We start from the raw sequence: 26,071 nt of genomic DNA on the forward strand, positions 1-26,071 counted from the left end.
AAAATCTCTTATAGCTTCTTTTATATCTTGACATACTAGTATCAAAGGTGAGTAAAAAGGTCCAGAAACACAGAACTTGCTGTGTCCTTAGTACTCTAGAAATACTCATTTAACGAGTTTGTGTTTGCGAGTAAATAAGATTCAACTAGAATAATATCAATACATTTTAAAAATAAATGAAAGAGGTCAGCTGGCAACATGAACCTATATCTAATTTGTGTACAGTTTGCGTACTAAACAATCAAATAAGTGCCTCATTAGTGCTAACACTAGAGGCAAGTGTGATTTAATATATTAATTGAATGATACTCAGTAATGGTGGTAAGTGCTGTCACAGGAGCTAGAGGGATGGTTTAGTGGTTATGAGTACTTCCAGAGGACCTAAGTTTGGCTCCCAGTATGCATGTTGGATGGTTCACAACCACCTTTAGCTTCAACTCCCAGGGGGGATCTGACAGTCTTCTGGCATCCACAGGCACTCACCACCACCACAAATAGTTAATGAAAAGAGTTGCTACATTCTGATTTATTATCATTGTTCTCAAGATGGGGGCTGTGTTTTAGTTATTTACTGTAGCCCCACAGCATAACACAGTGTCTGACCTGGGTATAGATACTGAAAAAGAAAATAGGATGAAATTGACCGTATTGTCTGCTTTCTGTATAACTGAATCATAAAGTAGTTACAGTTTAATCACTGGCAGTGATTTGATTGCCTGAGCTATCCAACTCATGTTTCGCTTCTCCACTCTCTAACGCATCTAATAGTTACAGTGAAACTTTTGATAGAAAACCAGATAGCGAGCCCGGCACTGGTGGCATATGCCTTTAATCCCAAGCAGAGGCAGGCAGACTGCTGAATTTGAGGCCAGTTCCAACTACAGAGCTAGTTCCAGGAAAGCCAGGGTTACACAGAAAGACCCTGTCTCAAAAAAATTAAAAGAAGAATAAGGAGGAAGAGGAAGAGGAGGAGGAAGAGAAAGAAAGAAACAAAGAAGCAAAGGAAAAGAAAACTAGATAGCAAACACAATAAAAATTAGTGCATTGATATTGATTTTAAAGATAATTTTATAAACTGCCAAATCTGTTTGCATTGAATATGTTGTTATAATGTAAGAGAAAAAAATGAATCAGAAAGATGATACAGCATAAATCACATAGATTCAATGAAATAAGTGTGTTACATGGTAATTGGATTTGTCTTCTTGAGGCTTGAGACTCTAGTCCTTAGAGATCAATTGTGTGAGCTTGGAAGAAGTGCTTTGAGTGTCTCTGGGTAGAGAGTGGCAGCATCTCATTCTCTCTAATAGCAAAGGGTCATATAAAAAATATGTCCCTTTGAAAAATCACAGTGATTAGATTTTCCAAATCTTGTTAAAAATGAAAACGCTACCAGGCCCCATGGGCCACACTTGTAATCCCAACATTTGGAAGGTCAGGAATTCGGGGCCAGCCTTGGTTACATAGTGAATTTGAGGCAAGTCTGGGCTACAAGAGACTCTCTTTAAAAAAAGAAAAAGAAAAAGAAGAAGGGGGAGGGGGAGGGAGTTAAGGGCCAGCAGGATATCACCGTGGGCAAAGGTGCTTGCTATGACCACATACATAGTTCATTCTACAGGGCCTGTAGGGTGGGAGGAGAGAAATGACTCCCACAGGTGTCCTATGCACATGTCTGAGTACATACACAAAAATTTCAAAAATAAAACAAAATCAAAATGAAAGAAAAAAGTTCTTCAGCTTGTACGTGTGTATGTTTGATATTCGTTTCTCTTTCTATTCCCCAACGTCTGTCTAATTTAGGAGTATTAAATGTTTTTTAATATCTTTTTTATTAATTCATTCATATTACATCTCAATTGCTATCCCATCCCTTGTATCCTCCCATTCCTCCCTCCCTCCCATTTTCCCCTTACTTCCCTCCCCTATGACTGTGACTGAGTGGGACCTCCTCGCCCTGTATATGCTCATAGGGTATCAAGTCTCTTCTTGGTAACCTGTTATCTTTCCTCTGAGTGCCCCCAGGTCTCCCCATTCAGGGGACATGGTCAAATATGAAGCACCAGAGTACGTGTGAAAGTCAGTCCCCTCCTAGTTCCAGCCCCAGATGGTACTGTTGCTTTTACCCATCAGATTTGGTCCTCCCTGGACAACATTGTAGAAAACTTCTGATCTAATTTGGACCACCATTTCAATCTCCTACTAAGCCTGGAATCTCTCAACATTTAGAAACTGAACCAAGTGCAATCACTAGATGGCTTAACCATTCTCTCCAATTTTGGGGGGCCCATTCCAAGGTATTATTTGCCCCAGTTGAACCTGAAGAAACCTTAAGAGAATGATGCCCCATTCCCTCAAAGGGGGGGGGGCGGGTTGTATAGGTTGCTGTTTGCTTGCTTGATCTACAAATGCTTATTCTCATCAGGAGGTGGTCATAAGTCATTACTGGTCTTATACAGAGAAAAAATTAGGGGAAATGCAGGAATGTCTCTCTTTGCCTTTATCTTGCATACATAGGCAAAGAGATGGGAGTGGAAAGGAAAGAAAGGGAGATTTAGGAACATAGAGGGAGGATAGAACAAAAGCTAGATGATTGAACCTACTCTTTAACTCAAGGCCTTAATTGTTACTTATAATGAAGGTTATGTCTAAGTCATTGCTATAGAATTTAGTATACTGATACAAAACATGGGCATGTCAAATACTTGGCAGATTTTAACACAAGAATATATATCCTCTGTCTAACAGATAGATATGACTCTATCGATATATGTGGTAAATTAGTTGAATAAGATCTTCAAAAGCCTCAGACACACAGAATATGACATTTAAAGTTGTTCTTACACTCCTAAATTTCTTTGACAACAAGACAAGTTAACTCCTGACAACACCCAGCCAACCTCAAAGAAGATGATAAGCATCAAAGAACCTCCTTATGGAGATGGCTTCAAAGGTGACAAACCAACCATTGGGCAAAATGTCCTCGTTCCTGCCACAAACAGAATCTGTCTAAAAATGGGCAACTTAGATGCAGGCAGAGTCGACGGCCGCACTCTGCCAAGTCAGGGTAAGCAAGTACTCAATAGTTCCTGCCCTGCAAACAAGTCAGGCAGAGATATTAGGCCAGAAAGCTGAAGATGAGGCTCCACGTTATAAATTGTATTGAGTGTCTGGTCAGGCAGTAAACTGTCTTAAGTCAATTTGTACAATTTGGAAGCTGCTAACCCACCCTGCTGGTTCACTCAGGAATTTAAATTTCATTCCTTCTCAAGTCTCTGAGGGGCATTGAAGACAAGATAGTATAGTTTTACAACCAAGTTTAGTTGGTTAGGGGACAAGATCATCTTAGATTAAGTTAAAGAAGTTAAGCTATTAGAGTTGAGATAGGATAGATATTGAATTTCATTTGGAAATTTAGACCCAACAAGACAGGAAAGACACTTACTTCAAAAGGGACAAATACAGATGGCCAAGTCACTATGAATGTAACATGTATAGAACTCATTATTCTCATGATTGTCACATGGTTCTCCCTGCTGTATATAGTTTGTTTTATATATGTGTAATAAAATAAAAGTATTAAAAATAAAATAAAATAAAAAAAGAAAGTCAGTCCCCACTAGGAGTATTAAATGTTTACAATAAATTGTAAATATGACCATATACATATTGTTAATCATAAGTGGCTAACTTTACATAATGAATGTTGCCTGAAACTTTAGAAAGATTATTTATTGGGACTGGAGAGATGACTCAGAGATTAAGAACACTGGCTGCTTTTCCGGAGGTCCTGAATTCAATTCTTAGCAACCACATGGTGACTCAGAACCATCTATAATGAGATCTGGTGTTCTCTTCTGGTGTACAGTTGTACATTCAGGCATAATACTATATACATAATAAATAAACCTAAAATAGAAGGAAAGATTACTTATTAAGCAGAAATTAGAGCTCAGTAATAGGAAATTTGTCAGTTGCTCATGAGACCCTGGGCTCAGTTCTCATCACAACAACAACAAGAAAACAAAAGCTCATTTAAAAAATCACTAAGCCTAATTTGAAAGTCTGAAAGATTTGGAATCAGATAAAACCATAATAATGGCATGTGCAATATTGAAAGGCCATAGGAAAGCTTAAAGGAAAACAAAGCTTACCTACATTTGCTTTAGCATCAGAAACTCACACACATACACAGCAGCCATATAAAAAGACTTTCCTTAGATCCTTGGGTGTGGCTTAGTGGTAAAGTGCTTGCCTGTCATTCATGGTCTCATTCAAGAGGCCTTGCATTTAATTCTCAGCCCTGAAACACAGAGATAGTTCTGTTTTGTTTTGATTGATTTGTTGTTGTTGTTGTTGTTCCACTAAAATGAATGTATTCTTTGGAGTTCCAAAGTCAACATCTTATTTTGTGGTTTTCAATAGGAGTATAAATAGAAAAACAAACAACTTGGGATTGTATATACACATTGACTGGCTTTTGTGTGTGTGCATGAGGTGGGGGTACTCATGTGTGTCAAAGTCAGGGAACAACCTCTGTCATTCCTTGTGTGCCATCTACTTTTTAGACACCGGGCTTTCACTGGCCTGAAGCTCACCAATTAGACTAGGCTTGCTAAATCCCTGAGTCCCCATGATTTGCCTTTCTCTGCCTCTCTAGCTCTGGGATGGCAAGTAAAGGCCAACAAACCTAGCCTTCTTTTAAGTTGGTTTCTGGGAGTCAAATTGATCCTTGTCCTTGGAAGGCAAGCATTATACCAGCTAAGCTGTCTCCTCGCCTTAACATTGACTGGCTTTAAAGGTAGATATGACTAAGTGAAAAGAATGATCAAACTAAGTTTGTTATCAGTTAAAGTTTTGGATTTTATGCTATTTGCACATACATTTTTTTTTTTTACCATAATGCCTACTAGTAAGCTCAAGCTCCAGAGCTAAGTAATTTACCATATAGGCGCAACTGGGAGCTTTGCAACATAGAATTGACTACACTACCAACTGGGGCTTCTTCCAACCCTGAGAACCAGTTTTTAAACTTTCCAGCGGTAACACTTTCTTTAATTTTTATTTTTAAAGTCAAATCACTTTAGATGTCATTAAAAGTAGAGAGCTAATTTAAAAGAGTGAAAAACCAACCACTACAGTCCCCATCTTCTCTCTTCCTCTCTCACTGCTGGGAATTCAGTTTGATCTTGGAGTTGAAACAGCAGCAATGCCTGCCATATAGGGCTGGGGTGAGGATTCAATATATTAAGACCATAGTTTATAGAGAAATCGTGTCTGGTAACCTTAACTATCCAGAGTATAAGTAAAATCAAGAAAATAAACAAAAATGTCACTGATCAACAAATATACTCTCTGAAAGCTAGTTTTGCTCTTGCTATAGAATCAAGCTTAATTGTCTCTTCTTGGCCAACAGCAGTGGAGAAGCACAAAATTGGAGAGGAGAGCTGATGCTATTAGCAACAAGTTAAGCAAGTATCTTCCTCCTTCACAGAAAATTGTCCAATGTTAGATTTTTTTTAATTAATTCGGCTGATCCATGAGGTCTATTCCAGCTTCAATAATATATAAATTCTGTGTAAATTATAAGAGTCTGGGGACAGATAATATTACTGCTATATTAAATAACAGTTTACAAAGGTAATCCATTGTCAATAACAAATCATAATTAGTATATCTTAGTTATGAAAATAGGGCACTATTATGTATTTATACTTTTTTTGGTCTGTGGAATAAGAAGCAAGTACAACTGACATGTTTTTAATATTACAGGGATAGAATAGACTAATTGTTTTTAATCCATTTGCTTCCCATAGTTCACTAGAGCAAAAACTCTGTATTAAAAATATAATGGAATGAACCTAATATTTTGTGGCTAGTTTTTCACTTAATTTATTTTTATTGAGATGCTCACACACATGCCATAACATTGGTACAGAGACCAGAGAATAACATTGTGGATTTTATTCCAGCCTTCCACTCTTACATGAGGATTAGGTACTGATTCAGGTTGTAAGACATAGGGGCAAGCATTTTCATTCCCTGAGTCATCTTGCTGCCCAACTGGTATATGTTTAATCAGTATGTGACATAGCTGTTTCGGGGAAATAAAACAGTGCTTGTAGATTGTTTTAAAATATTTTAATTTGTGCTGATATGTGTTTTATGTTCATTTGTGGAACACAAAGCTCAATATATGGTTGCATGCACTAGATACATTTTTAAAGATAAGGACTCAGCTAAACCTACTTGACTATGTTAAATGTATCACGTCTGCTACTAAAAAGTTGGCAAGACGGCTCTGTGAATAAAGCACTTGCCATGTAAGCATGAAGACCTGAGTTCCGATCTCTAGGTTCCAGGTAAAGCCATACCGAACAGTGTGTGAATCTGTAATCCCAACTCTCCTGGAGGGAAATAGGGAAAGAAACAGGCAAATTTTGAGAAGCGCAAAGGCTGGGTAGCTTGGAATATGCAATGGGGAAAAGCAACAAGAGACCCTGTTTTAGTCAAGGTGGAAAGGGAAGACTGATACCCTAGGTTGATCTGATATCCACAAGTATGTCGTAGAATGTGTGCACTTGCATCCACGCATCAGTGCATGTGTGAACACACAGTGTATACACATAATACAGAAAGATTAATAAGCTACTTACATAAATATGGTTAAAATGTACTATTTGTGTAAAACAATTTTTCCAGTAAATTCTACTTGTGTAAAACATCTATCTAGCTTTCTAACTATCCCATAAAGAAACATTGCTATAGTAAATCAAGAGACTCTTTCCACTCCAAAAAAGATTCTTAGTTTAGAGACAAGGTTAGGTGTGCTGACTGAGTTGTCAAGCAAAATGAAGAACTAGATAAAAGTTAAAATTTGAGTGACAAGGGCTAGTGAGATAGCTCAGTGAGTGGTAAAGGCACTTGCTGCTAATCCTGATAACCTGACTTCGTATCCATAAGAACTACTTTGTGAAAGAAAAGAACAGACTCCCACAGTTGTCTTCTGACCTCCACTCATGTGACTGTGTTCACACATGCACACTAAATAAAAATTCCAAACTAAAGTGATGGAACATATGCTTTCACTCAAAGACTATAAAGGGTACCATATGAACTGGATCTTCAAGGATCCATAGGCAAATGGGAAAGGGGGCAGTAATCAGAATGGATGCAGGGAACTTGAGGATGAGAGTAAAGAAAAAGTAGAGTTAATGAAAAGTGAATGGCAACAAATGGCCCCAGGCAGTTGAATCTGAGTGTGCCTGAAGTGAGGATATAAGGGAGATACATCAAACTGGACAATTCCATTGAGACCACATCATATGAGGTTTTTATACCCTAGATTAAGGAGTCAGGCTTCCATGAGTAATAAAGAATAAGTAAAGAATGCTGAGCAGGATATAACCAACACGTGCCAAAAAACTTAACAGGAAAATGAATCTCGATGAAACTTTAGGGGGCTATCTTTAAAGATACTGAATTTTAAAGGGACTTGGTAAATTGAACATTAAGGAGACTAGATGTAGGAAAACCAATAAGGTTATAGAAATATCCCAAGCAAGCAGGAATATGAAAGTAAGATCTACATGATTTATTGTTGTGTACTAAGGAGTTAAAGATGAGTTCCTCTGCCTCTGCCTAATGTTTGGCTGTGGATCTCTGTATCTGCTCCCATCAGCTTCTGAAAGAAGCCTCTCTGGTAATGACTGTGCTACGCACTGATCCTATGAATATAGCAGAATATAATTAGGAATCATTGACTTTTTCTGGTCAGTTGTGATTGGTTCTACCACAGGTCCCTGAGCCATCCCACTTCCAAATCCTGGCCATTTAGGTAGTGTCAGGCATGGCCTGCCTCTCCTTGTGTGGGCCTCAGGTTAGACCAATCTATAAGGGCCTAGCCACCATTGCCCCAGTGGCAATCATGGAGCCTATTCCAGGCCCTCTGAATGCATGCTGTGGTTCTTTAGTGTGATGTTTTGTTTGACTCCTAACAATGGGAGTCGGGGAGTCTCTGATTCTTTTGCCTGATCATGGGACCCGTTTTCTCCTACTGGGTTACCTTGTCCAGCCTTGATACAAGTCTTAGTATAAGACCGACTCTTTTCTGAAAGAACACAGAGGGGGAGTGGATCTGGAGTAGAGGGGAAGTGGGGGAAGACTGGATGGAAGGGAAGGAGGGGAGGCTGTAGTTGGAATGTATCATATGAAAAAATATAATGAATTATTTTTGAAAGACACACACACATGCACACGCACACACACACACACGACAAAAAGAAATAATGTCTTTCCCTAAAATGTCTCCTTATTTAAAATTCATATCGCTGGTATCATACAAAATACTTTTCTAAATGTTCCTTCATCCTATGTACCATGCTGAAATGATGCATTCTTTCATTTGATTGGAAGTGTAATTCAGTCTATTTCATTGTTAAACTTCATAAAGTATATATTAATATGGATTATGAGGACTGAAACACAACCTTATTTCTGTTGTATACACGGTGTACATTCTTGACTATTTTTATTTTTAAAATCTGTCTGACAGTGACTAGTCTGAGTAGCCACTTCTGCTCCTGAGTCTGTATCTTCTAAGGGGGGGGAGTGACCTCTTTCTCCTACTCATCAACTTATTAGAAGATCGCATCCATGTTGTAAAAAGAATTGTTTTAAATGGCAATATGTTCCAAACTTGCCTTTTAAAGTTATCTGTGCTGTCAGATATTAGACACATTACAATATCACATTATGGATCTGAGGAGAGCTTTATAGCCAGATGTTTTCCTTACAGGAAAAAGACAGAGAAGTCTGTGTTTTAGTTTCACAGCTAGAAATTTAAGGAAAGACAAGTAACAAAGCCACTTTTCTTTTAACTTATAAATTCTTTGGCTTATAGGAGAAGTTTTGGCCATGTTTGTTTTAGATGAAGATACAGAAAATGCTGTCTCTAATTTATCCTTCTGTCACTTCCTGTGTCTTTTGCCATTTTCCTCCATGGAAAGAAGATAATGAGTCATTAGCTCTATCAGACTGAATGGTCACACATCCATCTGTTGGGGCCCTAAGAGTTTAAGGAGCGTGTGTAAAAATAGCACTTTGGGAGCTATAACTATCTGTAGTGATGCATGGGAGAGATGCTTTAGGGGTTAAGAGCACTCTTTGCTTTTCCAGAGAACCCAGCTTTGGTTCCCAGACGTATACTTCAGTTCCAGGGGATCTGAATGCATGCGCATGACACATTGTGCACATAAAGAGTTTGAGGCGAACACTCATGTGCATAACATAAAATGATAAAAAGATCAGTAGTGATATTTTTTGCATATATTAGGAAAGGGTCCTACCCTATGTACTGTGAGGAGTTATTATGTGGCCTAATCCTTTAAAGTCTTTGCAACTGGGTCTGTCAATTTCAAGGGTTATTTATTTGGGCTTAAGAAAAAAATCCACCATATGTACCACCATTTGAAACTTTTAATCATTGAAAGTTACAATGCTATTTTAGTATTGTCCTTTGTGTTTAAATTCTAGTCTAAAGGTCTTTGAGAGTCTTATTTGTGGGTGTTCTTTATTCCGGGCTGGAGTTTGATCATTAACCTTGAGTAGTACCTTAACCCAGTATCAATAGGAGCTTTCTGTAGTTGGCAATACATTAACATTCAAAGAACCCTTCTTTTGCTTAAGATCATTCATCTTGGGTTGCTAAAAAAACAAACAAACAAACAAACAAACAAGGAGGGCTATAAACCTTGATAAGCATTGGAATGGCTTGAACAATGGCATTCTCAGAACACTGAGATAAGAGTTGTTTTGCTTTTCTAACCAAACATGTTTGGGGGTAGAAAGGAGGTTATTCCAGATGTGAGGCCTTTAGTAGCAGTGGTAGTGTAAGTTCAGGCTTGTCCCTAACTGGTGCTAAGTAGGAACAAATACTTCTCTCCTTGTCTGTGTTGTCTTCCTTGCTAACTTGAACAGGTCCACATGTAAAAACCTTCACTCTTAGAACAAAATCTGCCTGTCTTTTTCTTTTCTTTGCTTGTAATAAATGTTAGTTGGATGAACGCACATCCTTCTATCTTGTCATTCTTTTCTCCTTTAATTTGTCCATAGTGCGTTAATTGGTACAAAAAAGAGATAGTTTACGATGTTTCATATCTGCGTATAATGAGCTTTGATTATATTAGCCTACTCATTGCCATCTCTTTGTTGCATGTTTCCTTCCACAGGTCTACTTCTCCTTCCCAAGTAGTTTGTGCAAATTTTATCATGTCTTTGAAGATGTATAAAAATAGCATATCATGAACATGTGTATGGGCTGAAAAACATTTTATGAGCATCATTTGCCTCAAATCCCTATCTTGCTATGTAAATCTTTATATATATATATATTAACAATGAGTATATATGCATTTTCTAATTCCTGAGGAGGTAAGTTCTATTGTATGTCAGCCTGTGGACTGTTTGTTGTTTAAGAAGGCCTTCATACAATTTACATATTCAGGTGCTTTCTCAGGTCCCTACTCCTAGCTACTCAGGAAGCTCAGGCAGCAAGACCTGAGTTCCAGGCTCGGGAGACAGAATGAGCCCTTATCTTTAAAAAAAAAAAAAAGCGCAAACTAGACCCTAAAGATAATGCTGTTGAGTTATAGGTAATGTTGTATGTGATTCCTTCCTTTAAAGCAGCTGTTCTCAATTCAAAGGGGCCATGTAGCAGACGTGCTGCATATCAGATATATATGTCACAACTCACAGCAATAGCAAAATCACAGTTAAGAAGTAACAGTGAAATAATTCTTATGGATTGGGTTGGGGGGAGGGTCACCACAGCATGAGAAACTGTATTAAAGGGTCATAGCGTTAGGCAAGTTGAGAATCCCTGCTTTAAAATATGAGCTTCTTAGATCAGTGACTAAATCTTATTCGTAGTTATAACCTTTCTATCTTTTGAATATGTAATAGGTACTTAATAATGTTAATTGAATGATAACGCATCCTTTTGTGTCATTAGGTCTCATTTTAAATGTTTTAAATCATCCATTAAATCCATTTTATATTAAGGATCTCTAACTAAAATTGAATTCATTTCCTTTCACAGGTGCAGGAGACATTGTTGCAATCATGATTGGCAATCTAAAAGGAACAAAAATTCTACAGTCCATTCAAAGAGGCATACAAGTAACAATGGTCATCGAAGTAGGGAAAAAACATGGCCCTTGGGTGAATCATTATTCAATTTTCTTCGTTTCCGTGTCCTTTTTTATTATTACGGCAGCAACTGTGGGCTATTTTATCTTTTATTCTGCTCGAAGATTACGGAATGCAAGAGCTCAAAGCAGGAAGCAGGTTCGTAAACCCTTTCCCAATTTTAAAATATTTCTACCGTTTCAGTTACAGTTTAGTTTCATGTATATTAATATACTTACTAGACAAAGGTCTATGCATGTTTTATGAAATCTAGTCATTTTAAATGTATATTGGCTTCCATTGTCTCAAGTCCTATATTCTGTCATTTGTCAAAGAAGTTAATCCTGCTTGATTAAGTCTTTTACACCTCTAAGGAAGCATAGCCAACATTTATTTATAAATTACTGTAAATACATGTGTTGCTTTAAATGAACTGTTTTTCTAAATTATAAAAGCATTTCGCACTCAGAGAAAAAAAGGAATTAGAAAGTACAGATGAGCCGGGTTTGGTGGCGCATGCCTTAAAATCCAGCACTTGATGGATCTTTGTGAGTTCAAGGCCAGCCTGGTCTCCAAAGCAAGTCCAGGATACCCTGGGTTTGTTGCAGAGAGAAACCCTTTCTCAAAAACAAATCAAAACAAACAAAAACAAAATTTAACAAAAAAGAAGTACAGATGAAGAAATCTCCATAAAACCATTATAACTGTTGTCACTGCTTAGTGTGTGTGAGTGTGTGAGGGAGAGAGAGGGGGGAGGGATTGAGAATTTATATGTGGGAGTGGAGCTAAAAACGGAATGTCGAATTTCATGACAAAGCAGGTTTCCTTAGTTATTTACTGTGCATTTATGCATGCCTGTGGAGGGGGAATGCATGCCATAGTGTGCATAGGAAGATTACAGGACACCTTACCAAAGTCCATATTCTCCTACCACCATGTGAGTTCCAGGAATTGAATTCATGTTGGGCTTAGCTGCAAGTGCCTTTTACCCATTAAGACAGGGAAGATTTTAAAAATCTAATTGTTCATGATAATAGAGTTAAACTCCAAATATACTGATAATATTGATAATTTTATCATATTTTAACATCAGTGCTTTAAAAAGTACAAAGTATGGAAATGGTGGAACAAACCAACCAAAGGCATATAGAAATGAGAAATGCCTACAATTCTCTATCCCTGATCTTGTCATATTTAAATCATCTTCACCCCTTCCTGTATTCTCTTCCCTAATCAACTTAAGATTCTGTGGCCATTCACATGTATATATCTTCAGTTGTCTTGGTTTTTTTTACTCTCTTTGTTATAGAGTTATCCATTTGGCATCCATAGGGGATTGTTTTCAGAATCTCCTGTTGTATACTCAAATCCATGGACTCTCAAGCCTCTCACATAAAATGGTACAATATTTGCATATAACTTATGCACAAGCAAACACATTAAATCATATCTAGGTTACTTACAATAACTGGTACAATGTTTATGCTGTACAAAGAAGTCTTATGCTATGTTCTATAGGGGATGACTATCAGACAAAGTCTACACGTACCCAGGAGAGATGTAGTTTTTCATTCTGAATACTTTCAATCCAGGATTTGCTAGAGCCATACATGTAGAGCCCATGCATATGCAGGGATGGCCATACTTGATGGCAAAATCAACCCTGGTTAAACCTTAACTCCAGCTCTTTGACTATACTTCGATTTTCATAAGTACCAGAAAAATAACTGTAGCTATACTGCCTTTAAATTTATAATCACAGCCTCAGAATAGAGCTTCAGTACTGCTCATTAATTCAATGCTTTCTTCGCTACTTACTCTATTACATTCCTTGTTTACAGCTTAAGCACCTGACATGTCCTTTAACTTCACAAATTATATCTAATTCTATCAATAAAATGGAGGCAATCTCAAGAGTAGTTCTACCTCTCTCCTATCTGTATCTGTGTTTAGATCATGCTCCTCTTTCCTGTCTTCTGTTTCTACAGATAAGATGTTTTTTTTTAAAAAAAATTATATACATACATACATACATATATATATATATATATATAATATATATATATATATATATATAAAGATGTTTTCTGCAGCAGCCAGCTTTTCCCTGGTATACAGGCTCTTTCTGTCTTTTCTATATTCAAGGCTGTCATTCCAGCAAGCACCCAATCAACACAAGGACAAGTCACTATTACCCTCATTTTCAACGGAATTTCTATTGTCCCCAGGCCAGAAAAATTGAGCACTCTCTCTCTCCTCCCTCCCTCCCTCCCTCTCTCTCTCTCTCTCTCTCTCTCTCCCTCTCTCTCCCTCTCCCCCTCTCCCTTTCTCTTTCATTTCCCACATAGCCTTCACAAACAAATCCAGTATACCTCCAGAGCACAATAATTATTTAACTACTTCCGTGCCTCGTTCTTCCATGGTCCATGCTCCCAGCGTTATTACTCTTCCCTTAAAGATTTCTCAATGTAACAACAAAATGTTCTGCCACCTAGCCATACTATTCAGTCAGTATTTAATGCTTTCAGGTGATAGAAGCAGCAAAATTATGTTTTCTTATATAATCCGAGAAATTCTTCAAAGGCACTGAAGTTTTGGCTGTGTCATGTGTTAATTCTCCAAAAAGCAAAGAAAACCTCAATGTATTTAGGACCAGAGCAACAACATTTTTGTATAGCAAAAAAAAAAAAAAGATAATTGAATTTCACAATACATGAAAAGTATATATTTCATTATAAAACCTATATAAAGATTAAGTATCACCATACATTAATGAATGCTGATCATCAGAATTTTTGGAATTAATTGCCTTCAGTCCTCTTCAGTGAAGGAGCGTATCAGAATGGTTGCAGGTTCAGCCTGTTACTACCCATGATCAGAAGGATGTTTAGCATTCCTATGCCAGGCTGCTCAGTAACTTCACACTGTGTTAATATTTGACATTTGTATATCATGTAGGGTTTTATCTCTGAGGTTGGAAAAATGCTATCGTGTATAACTTACTGTTTAAAGATTGTAGTCACACTGATGAATGCGTTTTGTGTATGTCCACAGTAGGACCCATGTTTCTGTGTTCAAAGTGCTATAATAAATCCATCTACTCCTTTACCAAGTAATAAGGTTTATTCCTGCCCTTTAAGCAACAGAAATATATTATTCACAGTTCTGAAGGCAGAAGTAATAAGATTTATAAAGAACTTTGCCTGGTGTTACACAAGCTTCATTGCGCATTTAGGCCTAATCTCATCCTTCATTTAAGAATTTTCATAGAAATAATATATTTTATGAAAGTTAACCTCTGTACAATTTCTCAAGAATAGCATTAAAGCTTCTCATATATTTCAGAAGGCTTTTGGATGATCTTCTTTTACTGTTTATTAGACTTTATCTTTCTCCTTTAAGGATAAAAGGATTAATTTTATGGTCAGTCGTCACTTTTGCTTATAAAGATTTGAGTGCGGTAATGTTACTTATATATTTGACTTTCATAAGTTCACATCTGTTTGTAAAAAGCTTCCCGTATATTTTTACAAATTTCCCTGGACATATAGCCACGTTGTCTGCTTTGTACTGATAGAAATGTTGATGAAGCTGTATAATGGGAACTTTCCACTTCATTAGCCTATTAAGGAAGGCTAGGCATGGTGGTGCATACCTTTAATCCCAGCAGAAGCAGGCACATCTTTGTGAGTTCAAGTCCAGCTCTGCTACATAGTGAGTGAAGATTATGAGAAACCCAATGACACACTTACACTAAACTACTTGTGGTAATGATCACTATAACACTGTAGAATACACTATCCAATATTTGGAGGGAGGTATGATGTATTATGCTAACATTATCTAAGACAGTTGATGCACAATCCTTACATTGGATTAAGTTCTGTTATATGAGGGTGTTATATGAGGGTGCTCAGTAAAATAGGGGCTGGGATAGGTATAGCAAGAAAAGCTGGAATTACATTTACTTTTTGTTCTTTATATATATATATATATATAATTTATTCACATTACATTCTGATTGCTACCCCCTCACTCTTCCCATTCCTACCCTCCCTCCCTCTTCTGCCCTATTCTTCCCCTCCTGTAGACCTCTGACAGGGGTGCCCTCCTCCCCCCCTCATCTGGCTACAGCCTATCAGGTCTCATCAGGATAGCCTGCTTCCCCTTTCTTCTGTGTGCCCGCAAGGCCTTCCTGCCAAGGGGTAGTGATTACATTTACTTTTAAAAATAATTTTTAAGATAATTACATCATTTTCTTCCCTCCAAAGTCCTCCCATATAGTTCTCCTTGCTCTTCAAATTCTTGGCCTCTTTAATTGGTGTGTGTGTGTGTGTGTGTGTGTGTGTGTGTGTGTGTGTGTGTGTTCATAAACACATAAATACAATCAGTCCGTATAATGTTACTTGCATGTAAGCTTTCAGAGCTAACTGTTTAGTATTGGATAACCAGTTGGTGTGCTCTTCCAAGGGGAGGATTGTTTCTCCTGCTCTCAGTATTTCTTTGTTCTTTGTGTATGGCTGAGTGCTCAAGAGTTTTCCCCTTTCTATGTGAGCATGTTTATTGGTGCCATCCTTGTACATCCACTTTTAATGAACAGAGATTTTAAGAAGAGTCAGATATAGTAATTAAGATAGATAGGAAGGAATCCATTCCAAGAGTTGTAGAAAAAATGAAATCCGTTTCATGTAATGAAGCCTTGATAAAATATTCTCACAAGTCAGAGTAGTTGAGAAGTTTCAGAAACATTGTAGGTTTTCAGAAGAGGAGAATCATTGTTCAGTTGCATACCCAGTGATAAGTCCACCAGGCTGTAGTGGATAATTCCAAACCAACAGTCAAACAGACACCCATGGGTTAACCCAGTGGTTCGCAAAACAAGAGATGTGTAGGGTGGAAGGAGGATTAACTATTTGGAAGAGGATAAGGGAGAGTATAGGGAGAGAGTAATCAGCAAATACCATATACATGAATAACATTGTCAAAGGACAAATTTAATTAATAAGCAATAGCTAAGAAATAACTATTTGAGAAGAAAAACATATGCATAGAAATGTCACAATAAAATCCATTAAAATTTACAAATCATATGTTAAATAGAAATAAAAATAGATATGAGGATGAAAACAATACTAATGATACCATGTAGTCTATAATGGAGGGAGCTAACCATGCTGGACAAGAGTTAATGGGACCCTTTAAGTAGATAGTAATGTGAATTGATAGATGATGCACTTTCTCTTAAGTAAAATAGAACCTAAACATGGTACAGTCACTGCCAGTAGTGACATTTCACTATAATAATATTTCATACATGAGAAAGGCCAATTCTAATAGACATATAGAGTTCTGTGCTACCTCCTGGTTTATTTGATCACTAAACCAAAGTGTATTCTGACCATTCTTTGAGTTCTGAGAATGTAGCCTAGTAGTAGAGCGTTTCTCTAACATGGACTTTGGGTTCTATCTAACATACACTCACATACGCGCGCGCACACACACACACACACACACACACACACACACACACACACACACATTAAAAAGGCTGGGAAATATCTCCATTGATTAAGTGCTTATTTCACAAAATTGAAGACCTGAATTATATCCCCAGCACTCATAGAAAAGCCAAGTATGTCCAGCCTTGACTTTAACCCCAATGCTGGGAGGGAGGGGACAGGAGAATCCAGGCTTTACTGGCCAGACTAGAGATCTAGCCAGATTTGTGAGCTCTAGGCCAGGGAGAGATGGTTTCAAAAAATAAAATGAACAACAATAGACATCCTAACCTGGAAGGGGAAAATCTCACAGACTGCAACCCCTAGACAAAGAGCTACAAGCAACTTAGGAATGCTGAGAGCAGGAGAAATAGTCTTCACTAGGGGTGAGCACCATAATTATTCATTCAAGTGGTTAGCTCTAAAATTATATGCATATAAGTAACACTAACTGGACTGCTATATATGTGTGTGTGTGTGTGTGTGTGTGTGTGTGTACATATAGGTTGGAAGGAGGAAAAGGAAGTGGGAAAATAATATAATTATTTAAAAAGAACAACCAAATAAGGTGGAGAGAAATTTAGGAAAATACATGATATTAACTTCTGGTATACACACACACACACACAGAGACACACACACACAGACACACACACACACACACAGACACACACACAGAGAGAGAGAGAGAGAGAGAGAGAGAGAGAGAGAGGAGGAGGAGAGGGAGCGGAGAGAGAGAGAGAGAGAGAGAGAGAGAGAGAGAGAGAGAAAGTAAAATAATCATATGGTAATATTGTGTAATACAAGTATTGTTGATAAGAGTCAACTCTTGTATGTAAATAGATCATATAGTAATAAAATATAGTATAAGATTCAACTAAAAATTCCTCAAGATGTAGTGGCAATAGATAGTGACTTCCCTGAGAAAGTATTGAAATTGCATAATTTATTTCTCTATTAAGTTACTCTGGACAAGGTTATTACAAAGTTCAAGTAGCCATAGATCAAGGGGTAAATGGATAATGAAATTGGTACAGCAATAAAAGATATTTGTGGCTGGAGAGATGGCTCAGAGGGTAAGAGCACTAAAAGCTCTTCTAGAGGTCCTGAGTTCAATTCCCAGCAACCACATGGTGGCTCACAGCTATCTATAATGTGATCTGATGCCCTCTTCTGGCTTGAAGGTGTACATGCAGATAGAGCACTGTATACATAATAATAAATAAGTCTTTAAAAAAAAGATATTTGTGAAGGTCTAGAGGTTGAATTGTTTCTTTGCCCCCCTTTCTACCTCTTGTTGGTTTCTGCATCTGTTCCATATATTTATTGTCCTTACAGACTGTGTGTGTCTATATGTGCATGTCTGGTTTGTGTATATGATATATATATATATGCTTATATAAATATTTTACTAATATAAATATAGATTCAACAACAATCTATAAAAATCAACTGAATGCTATTTATATGTTCATATTATAACATAAAATATAGATATAACAGCATATATAAATACTTAGAACTTACTATAGTAATTACTTACCAATTGAAGTATTTATATATAAAAATACTTTTCTAAAAGGCATTGCGTGATGATTTTGTTGTAAAAAAAAAAAAAGATTTTGACCAAAGACAATGTGAACAGATTGTAAGGCAAGAGGTAACAGAGCAGAACTAGCTGCTTACTCCTTGAATGTTCCCAAGTTAACCATGACTGGACATTAGCCAACCCTAGGAATGTGGCCCTCAAAGTGTCCTTTATAGTAGTGATTGATGTATTGTTAGATACGGCTGGAGCAATGAACCATGTTGTACCAGTTTTTCAAGATTGTTTTGCACAACAATCTAGCTAGATGATATGCACCTGGTTTCATTGTCCAGGTCCTGTATTTCAGACAGCACGACCAGTTGTGAGCACAATGACCCAGGGTACCAGCCCGCCTCACTCCTACCATTTGAGTCTGGGACTCTGATACTCAAATTAGTTCCCTAGGTAGAGATATGCCACACATTTTTCTGTAGCTTACTGTTAGAAATAGTAACACAGAGTGCTCTTGGATGAAGAAGGACTAAGGTGTATTACTATCTGAAAATTTGTCCTTTGACCATGGTATGTTGACTCATGCCTATGATATCATCATTTAGAAGGCTTAGGCTGCCCTGACTACATAGTAAATTCTAGATAAGCCTGGGCTAAAATGTGAGACCCTACCTCAAAACCATTTGAGTATAAACTATTGTTAATGTTATCTGGAATATTCCCAATTATAGTCTATTAATTAAATTAACAGAAAAATCCATTAACAGATTACATTTTCTATTAAATCTATCATCTATCTATATATATATATATATGTTTAAACATGTATATATATATATGCTTTTATGTTTATTTATGGTTAGTGTGCTTACATGTATGTTCTCATGTAAATTTGAGAACTGTTCAGGGCCTTTTACAAACCCATGAGAATTTTGGCTCTTACACACAGTAAGTTGCCTAAGAGAGACCTATCTTTACAGTCTTCTGAATTTCTCACAGATTGAAAGAAAACTCAAATAACAAGTCTCCAAATTTTACTATATTCACGCACTCTAATTTTACAGTTATATCACTGTTGTTGTTCTTTTGTTTTGTTTTGTTTTGTTTTCTGAGACTGGGTTTCACTATTGTTGGTATGTTTTGGTTTGGTTTGGTTCTACCCCTGTGACAAAGTACTTGAGATTAGTTAAAGTGGGGAAATTGTAGTGTGGTTCACAGCATTGAGATTTCAGTCCACAAGCACTTAACCCTGGGCGGCTAAACCATTATAGCAGACCATGTGGCTATGTGGGCTAACTATTCACCCTGCTATGGTCATGAAGACAAAAGAAGGCAGGAAAGGGTGCATCCCAACATCCCCTTAGAGGGGACACCCTCAACACTTTAATTTGCCTTTACTCAGACCTACTTCCTAAAGGTTCTATCCTCTTGCAATGCTGGCAACACTACCCTAATAGCATGAGCATCTGAAAACATCTAAGTCACAGACCATAATAGTTACCCAAGGTGGTGATGAACTTTTGACACAAGCAATCCTTCCATCTCAGTTTTCCACAATGGTCAGCCAGACATAACTATACTCAGATGATATCACTAATTCTTTTCCCCAACTTTATTGCTGCATAATTGGCAAATAAAATTGTATCCAAAATGTTCTCTGTGGTGATTTGATATGTTGTACAGTGTGAAATGATTGCTGTAGCCAATTTATTGAACCTATCCTCCATCACGTAGCGCTAACACTGTGTGTGTTTGGGAGCATCCATTTTTTAAAATCAATTCTTTTTTTTTAACATTTAGTAATTTAGGCCAGGTGTGGTGGCACACGCCTTTTAATCCCAGCACTCAGGAGGCAGAGGCAGGCTGTGAGTTCTAGGCCAGCCTGGTCTACAAAAGCGAGTCCAGGACAGCCAAAGCTAACACAAAGAGACCCTGTCTTAAAAAAAAAAAAGACTTAGTCATTTATTTACTTATTTATTCATAATGTCAACAGTGTTCTGCCTGCATGTAACACCCTCAGGCCAGAAGGGGACACCAGCTCTCATTATAGATGGTTGTGAGCCACCGTATGGTTGCTGGGAATTGAACTTAATGACCTTTGGAAGAGCAGGCAGTGCTCTTAACCTCTGAGCCATCTCTCCAGCCCAGGAGCATCCATTTTTATATGGCGACGGCACTTAAGAGCTGCTGTTCTAGCAAATTTCAAGTAAATGATTTTGAATAGGAGAATTACAGAATTTTCTTCTCTTTGTAAAAAAGTTAATCTCATAGAATTAGAGAACAGAACAGCATTTACCAGGGTTGTGAAAAGGGGACATGTTTGCTGAGGACTAGAGTTGATTCAGAAGTACAAATTTAGTCATATCATGATTTCTAAAGGTGCTAATTGTATTTCTTTGACAATGCTATAATCTTAGTTATAGCATATCCATTGGCCAATTTTCCTTCTTCACAATTCTTTCTTGCATTACAGTTCCTTATGCTTCTAATAGTGGCCATATTTATGGGAATCATCTATATTCCTCTTTACCCTGTCTCCAGGGTTTTTAGATATATGGGGCTCTGTTTAATTGCTTGCTTCTCCTCTCCTATAAGGAACCTTTTTTCTTAAAGTATTTTTTTATTTTTTTAATTAAAGATAAATCTTTCATACTGTAGGAACTCTTTGATTTAAGTATTATGCATAGGTTTTCATTGAACTTTCATTTTTCAATTCCTTTCACTTCTCATGCCTAAACAGCCACATAGCACAGACATTGTATTTGCTCTCAGAAAGGTAGGCTGGCGAAAGATTCCTCTTACTATACATTTTCTAAAAATTTTAAACATTGTGTTTATAAACTCTGAGCCAAGATTATGATTTTTAAATTTTCATTCTTGGAAAATGTCCTATTTTTTAGCTTTTAATGAAGTGTTTGTTTTATTTTTTTTAAAGCAATGACTCCTGTGCAGAAAAGTTTGTTTGTGTTATCCTTTTCTTGTTTGTATGTACTCTAGCCCCATTAAGTAATTAGTCTAACTCTTCTTTTTTAAGATTTTTATATTATTATTTATATATTGCTCTGCTGAATGTGTGCCTGCATGTACAGCTGGAGGCCAGAAGAGGGCACTAGATCACATTATAGATGGTTGTGAGCCACCATGTGGTTGCTGGGAATTGAACTCAGGACCTCTAGAAGAGCAGATAGTGCTCTTAACCTCTGAGCCATACCTCCAGCCCCTAGTCTAACTCTTTAAGTTGTTTGTACATCTTTCAGTTACACTGAATGTAAAATGCCCTGTGACCAAACCCTAGGCAGACAAATCAACAGACTGACACATGTTTTAATAGTGTGGTATGAATATAGAGATGAACTAAATAGAGTATCTTGTGTTCACTGCGATTTTAAAATTGAAAATTACAATTGGTCTGACGTTATTTTCAGCTCCCTACCCCCAGCCACCTCGGAAATTGTCAAGGCCAAACCAGCAATAACAACCCAAAACTGTGTGCCTTCTGTCTTCAGTTACTGGCACTGTCAAAGACTTGGATTGGTTGGAGGAACAGCATTAAGCTTCTGTAAAGAAAATTGGCATCCACACAAAAAAAGCAGTGTTTTTTTTTTTCTTCAGTTCTCAACTCGATTTTCAAGTATTCTTACACCAGATATGATTTAGGATTGAGGAGGCGGGGAGAGGCTGTTAGTATAATACACCCACTTAAATCGTTTCACAAATCACAATGTATAGCAATTTAGAAACAATTTAAGACTGAATAATAGCTTTGAGGGTTCCCTCCCTTGTTTCTTTCCTTTATCTTCTTTATAAGGCATGCAAAGCCTTTTATAGGCTTCTTCACCAGCGCACAATGGAGGCAGTGTATTGAGGTCCAGAGATCAGGAGCTTTAAAGTCAGGTACAAGCTGAATAGGCTGGATCTAGCCACCTGCTTGGACTTTAGTCAAGCTTCAGAACCCACTTGACTTGTCTACAAAACTTGCATATTAAAATACTGATTTCACAAGTTAGTTAATGATTATACGTGCTGACACAGGTGAAACTCTTAGGGCTGAGTGTGATACATAGTTGGGGCCCAGTAAATGTTCTTTAAATTTTTCCTAACTGCAGATGCTCTAGAAAAGAGGCTTTTAACAACTAAAACTGAGAAACGTCTTACATGAAAAAAGCTGTGAAAGTATTTATATTTTTAAATTAAATATTCTGCAAGCAATGAGTAGCCACTAAGGGAGGTTTTTTTTTTTGTTTCTTTGTTTGTTTGTTTTTTTAAACCTACTGAGTCCGGTTTGCGCTGCCTATGTATCATGAGTGTAGGACAAGCCAGTAGGGCAAGATATTTACAATTATGAAGTAGCAACGAAAATAATTTATGGTTGGGGGTCACCACAACATGACTGAACTGTATTAAAGGGTCGCAGCCTTAGGAAGGTTGAGAACCACTGCTCTAGAGCATAAGTCATCTTTGAGGAGCCACACCCTTAAAGAAAACTGACCCTCCCTCTGCTATCACCCATCAACTATAAATAGCTCCTCAGGTAGGCATAGGGGCTTTCAAGCTCCACCTCCATGCAGGAATGTTGACTGATTTGATCTCATGTAGGCAGTCCCAGCTGCTGTGAGCTCATGAGTTCACTGGTCATCTCTGGTCCAGAAGACATTTTGTACTGGCCATCCCTGACCTCTAGCTTTTACAGCCATCCTGATCTTATCTTTTGATAGAGGTCCCTGAGCTCTGTCTGATGGGCTGTGGTGTAGATGTCCCATTTGTGGCTGAGCACTCCACTGACATTGATTCTTTGCATCTGGACCAGTTGTGAGCTTCTGCATTTACCACCATCCACTGCACAAAGAAACTTCTCTGGAGTAAATTATAAATTACTATTTGAACCAGGGTGCTGTCTTTAAATGGTGTAGGTCTTTAGAGATTTCTATAATCAAGTTTCTTATTTAATAACCTGGCATTTGCAATTAGGTCGTGTGTGTGTGTGTGTGTGTGTGTGTGTGTGTGTGTGTGTGTGTGTGTGTGTTACCCTCATCACCTATTTTAGTTTGGTATTAATACCAGCTCTTTTGTTTCTTGGGACTAGATTCATACATAGCATATAACTTTGCCTTTGAGCGTTAATCTCAAATTAATTTGTGTTACAGTTGTAGCTGGAATGAAGGAAAAGTACTTGTTTAGCACTCATTGCTAGTAAATGTAGAAAACATTATCACTGGTGACTCGGGGACTGATAATGTATTGAATTGAACACTTAGGAATGAAAAGTCTGAAAATGCAGACCTAAGAGCTTGTTTGGAGGTTCTATCAGGGGAAATTCAGCTACTCATCTACCCTTGATGGAAGAATGGTCCTCCTCATTAGGGGAAGGTTGTCATCTTCAACCAAGAATGAAGCTTTGGGCAAGACAGACATGGAGTGGTAAGGTTGAAAGAGGACACCGATCTAGCCAGCCAGATTAGCTGAGTCAACCTTGGGGATGAGCAGGGTAACAGATGTTGCAACCAGGTCACCCTCCAATCTCAGAGTATATCCCCTTAATCAAATAAACATGTTAAAGAAATAGTACTTCCTAAATTAGTACATTTCTCCACTTGGCTATAGAGTTTGTTGCTTAAACCTCAATGAGAAATGCTTTAGAGACAGATAAGAAAAGGATGAACAAAGATATATTTCTGGGTGTACTATATTCCTTTCTCTCGTTGGTTCTGTTTCCATTTATATGGCATTTTCCCCTTTAGTGTCTGAGTAGTTCCTGATCTATGTGATAAGAAAGTACTAAGGCTTAGAAATCTGAGCCACAGCCAAGCCTGCGGGTCCTAGTTGTTTAGTGAAAGGAACACAGTTTAACAGACCATAGGTCCAAGAAACTGAAAAATAATCAGAAAACAGCTGAATTATAGGTAGTTTTATTGGACTAGACTCTGAGATTATAATGATCAAGTTCTACTTAGGCTTTCATTAGCACCATCATTAGTTAATTCTACTAATCTATATTTACTGTTCAGGTAGTAATCTGAAAGATTTTTGCTATTTCTGGGAAGGAAGAAAAATAGTTTGGTTAGTAATCTTGTTAGTTTCAAATCAAATGCCTTTCTAAAGTGATCTTTAGGTATTGAGGGCATTCTTTACATACCCATAGTATGGATTACTTTCTTCTAAAATATATTTTTCAGGAATATTTACAGATATTTTGCCCATATCCAGTGATACTTATTTACAGGCAATAGTTTGTTGTAGTTTAGTTTAGCTTTTTTGAGACAGGGTTTCTCTGTGTTGCTCTGTAGACCAAGCTGGCCTCGAACCCACAGAGATCCTCCTGCCTCTGGCTCCTGAGTCCTGGGAATAAAGGTGTGTACCACCACTGCCCAGCTTTTATATTTTTGTTTACTACATATTTTATTGAGTACCTATAATATGTCAGGCACTATGTTAGGTATTTTGTTTGCATTATATCTAATTCTCATGTAACTTATGTGTCAGCTGGAAGCACTATTGGGGAAACAGACCCTGAATAGTGGGGAGGGAGGGTGGATCCTTTTTACTTCTCATAATGAACTCTGGTTCTGAACACCTATTGTTTGCTAAAGTTTTGGTAAGTTTATTCATTTTATAATGCAAAATAAGATTGTAATTCAAATTATGATTGTGAATCATCTGTCTTGCTGCAAATGCTCTTGAGTCCATACAGCATCTGCCCTAATGAGAAACCTACCTCAAGTTCAGTTTACATATGTACTATGTTCACCTGAGGCTTTCTTATATAGAATATAGACTTTTTTTTCTGAAAGAAAGGGATTCATTTGCTACATTTCACCAAATTAACACCAAATATCTTATATTTTTCCTGTGACCAATTCAAACTACATAGAGGAAAGACAGTATCTCAATGATTTCATCCTTTGTAATCTTTTGTAACTCGTTATATCATCCCACTTCGTAATATGACTCATAGCTCAGTTGTGCAGTTTAGTCCTTGCTCCACTCTCTATGTGAGCTTTGGTTTGACGTTAAATAGCCAGACTCATCGTTGATATGTGCACGGTGAAACAACTCCGACTCCATCCTCCCTCCTAGACAATGTTTGTTATAAGCAGCAGGTTTTTCTAATAAAATATTGAATATGGGAGGGTTGTTATGTTCCTCATTTTATAGAAAAGCAAGTAAGCTCAGTGATTCAGTGACTTGTTAATGTTATTCTTTGGTCGGTGACAAAATCAGATTTTGAATCTAGGTCCATTTGAATTCAAATCCTGTGCATTTTTGTTCAAACAAGACCCATTTCAGAAAAGAAGTTGGAGAAGACATACTTTAAGGTCCTCTGAACTTGAAAATAGGAAAATTGCTTCAAAAATTCATAGCGTCTGAATCCATTTAGAAGAGAAACATACTGTTTTTTGCCATTATAGTCCCAGGGATGCTGTTTTTAAGAGTAGAGAAACACAGTAAGTTTCAGTAATTTGGGATTTAAGATCCATTCTGTGTGAGAGAACTAATGTCTGGCACTATAAATCTGGCCAAGAACCTAGGGAGCAGACCTATTACTAGTATTTTTGCTAAATTGGCCTAGTATCAAACTGCCTTCTAAATGCATATGTCTATATCCATAGATTAGTGCAATTTTCAGTCCTCATCAGAAAAGTGTCTTTGTGCAGTGGACAGGAGGCACCACTGAAACTCACAACTGGTCAAAGTATAGAGGGTACTCAGCCATAAATGGGGCATCAGCATCGCACTGCCTAATGCCAAGGCTCAGGGAATATCTTAGAAGAGCGAAGCAGAAAAATTGTAAGGGCTGGATGTTGCAGAGGACTGGGGCAAAACAGTATTTTCTGGACATGCTAGGCCCATG

At 37.4% G+C, this 26,071-nt stretch overlaps 1 protein-coding gene across 2 annotated transcripts in view; it reads left to right on the plus strand.

The window, feature by feature from the left end:
- Positions 1 to 26,071, plus strand: part of Rnf128 (ring finger protein 128) — a 104,868-nt gene that overhangs the window by 65,216 nt on the left and 13,581 nt on the right. For both annotated transcript variants that reach the window (XM_051141266.1, XM_051141265.1), the window contains exon 2: positions 11,096 to 11,343. In XM_051141266.1, the coding sequence (XP_050997223.1) occupies positions 11,096 to 11,343 (248 nt within the window). The remainder of the gene's footprint in view (positions 1 to 11,095; positions 11,344 to 26,071) is intronic.

Source organism: Acomys russatus, chromosome X, assembly GCF_903995435.1.
Source record: "Acomys russatus chromosome X, mAcoRus1.1, whole genome shotgun sequence".
Lineage (NCBI taxonomy): Eukaryota > Metazoa > Chordata > Mammalia > Rodentia > Muridae > Acomys > Acomys russatus.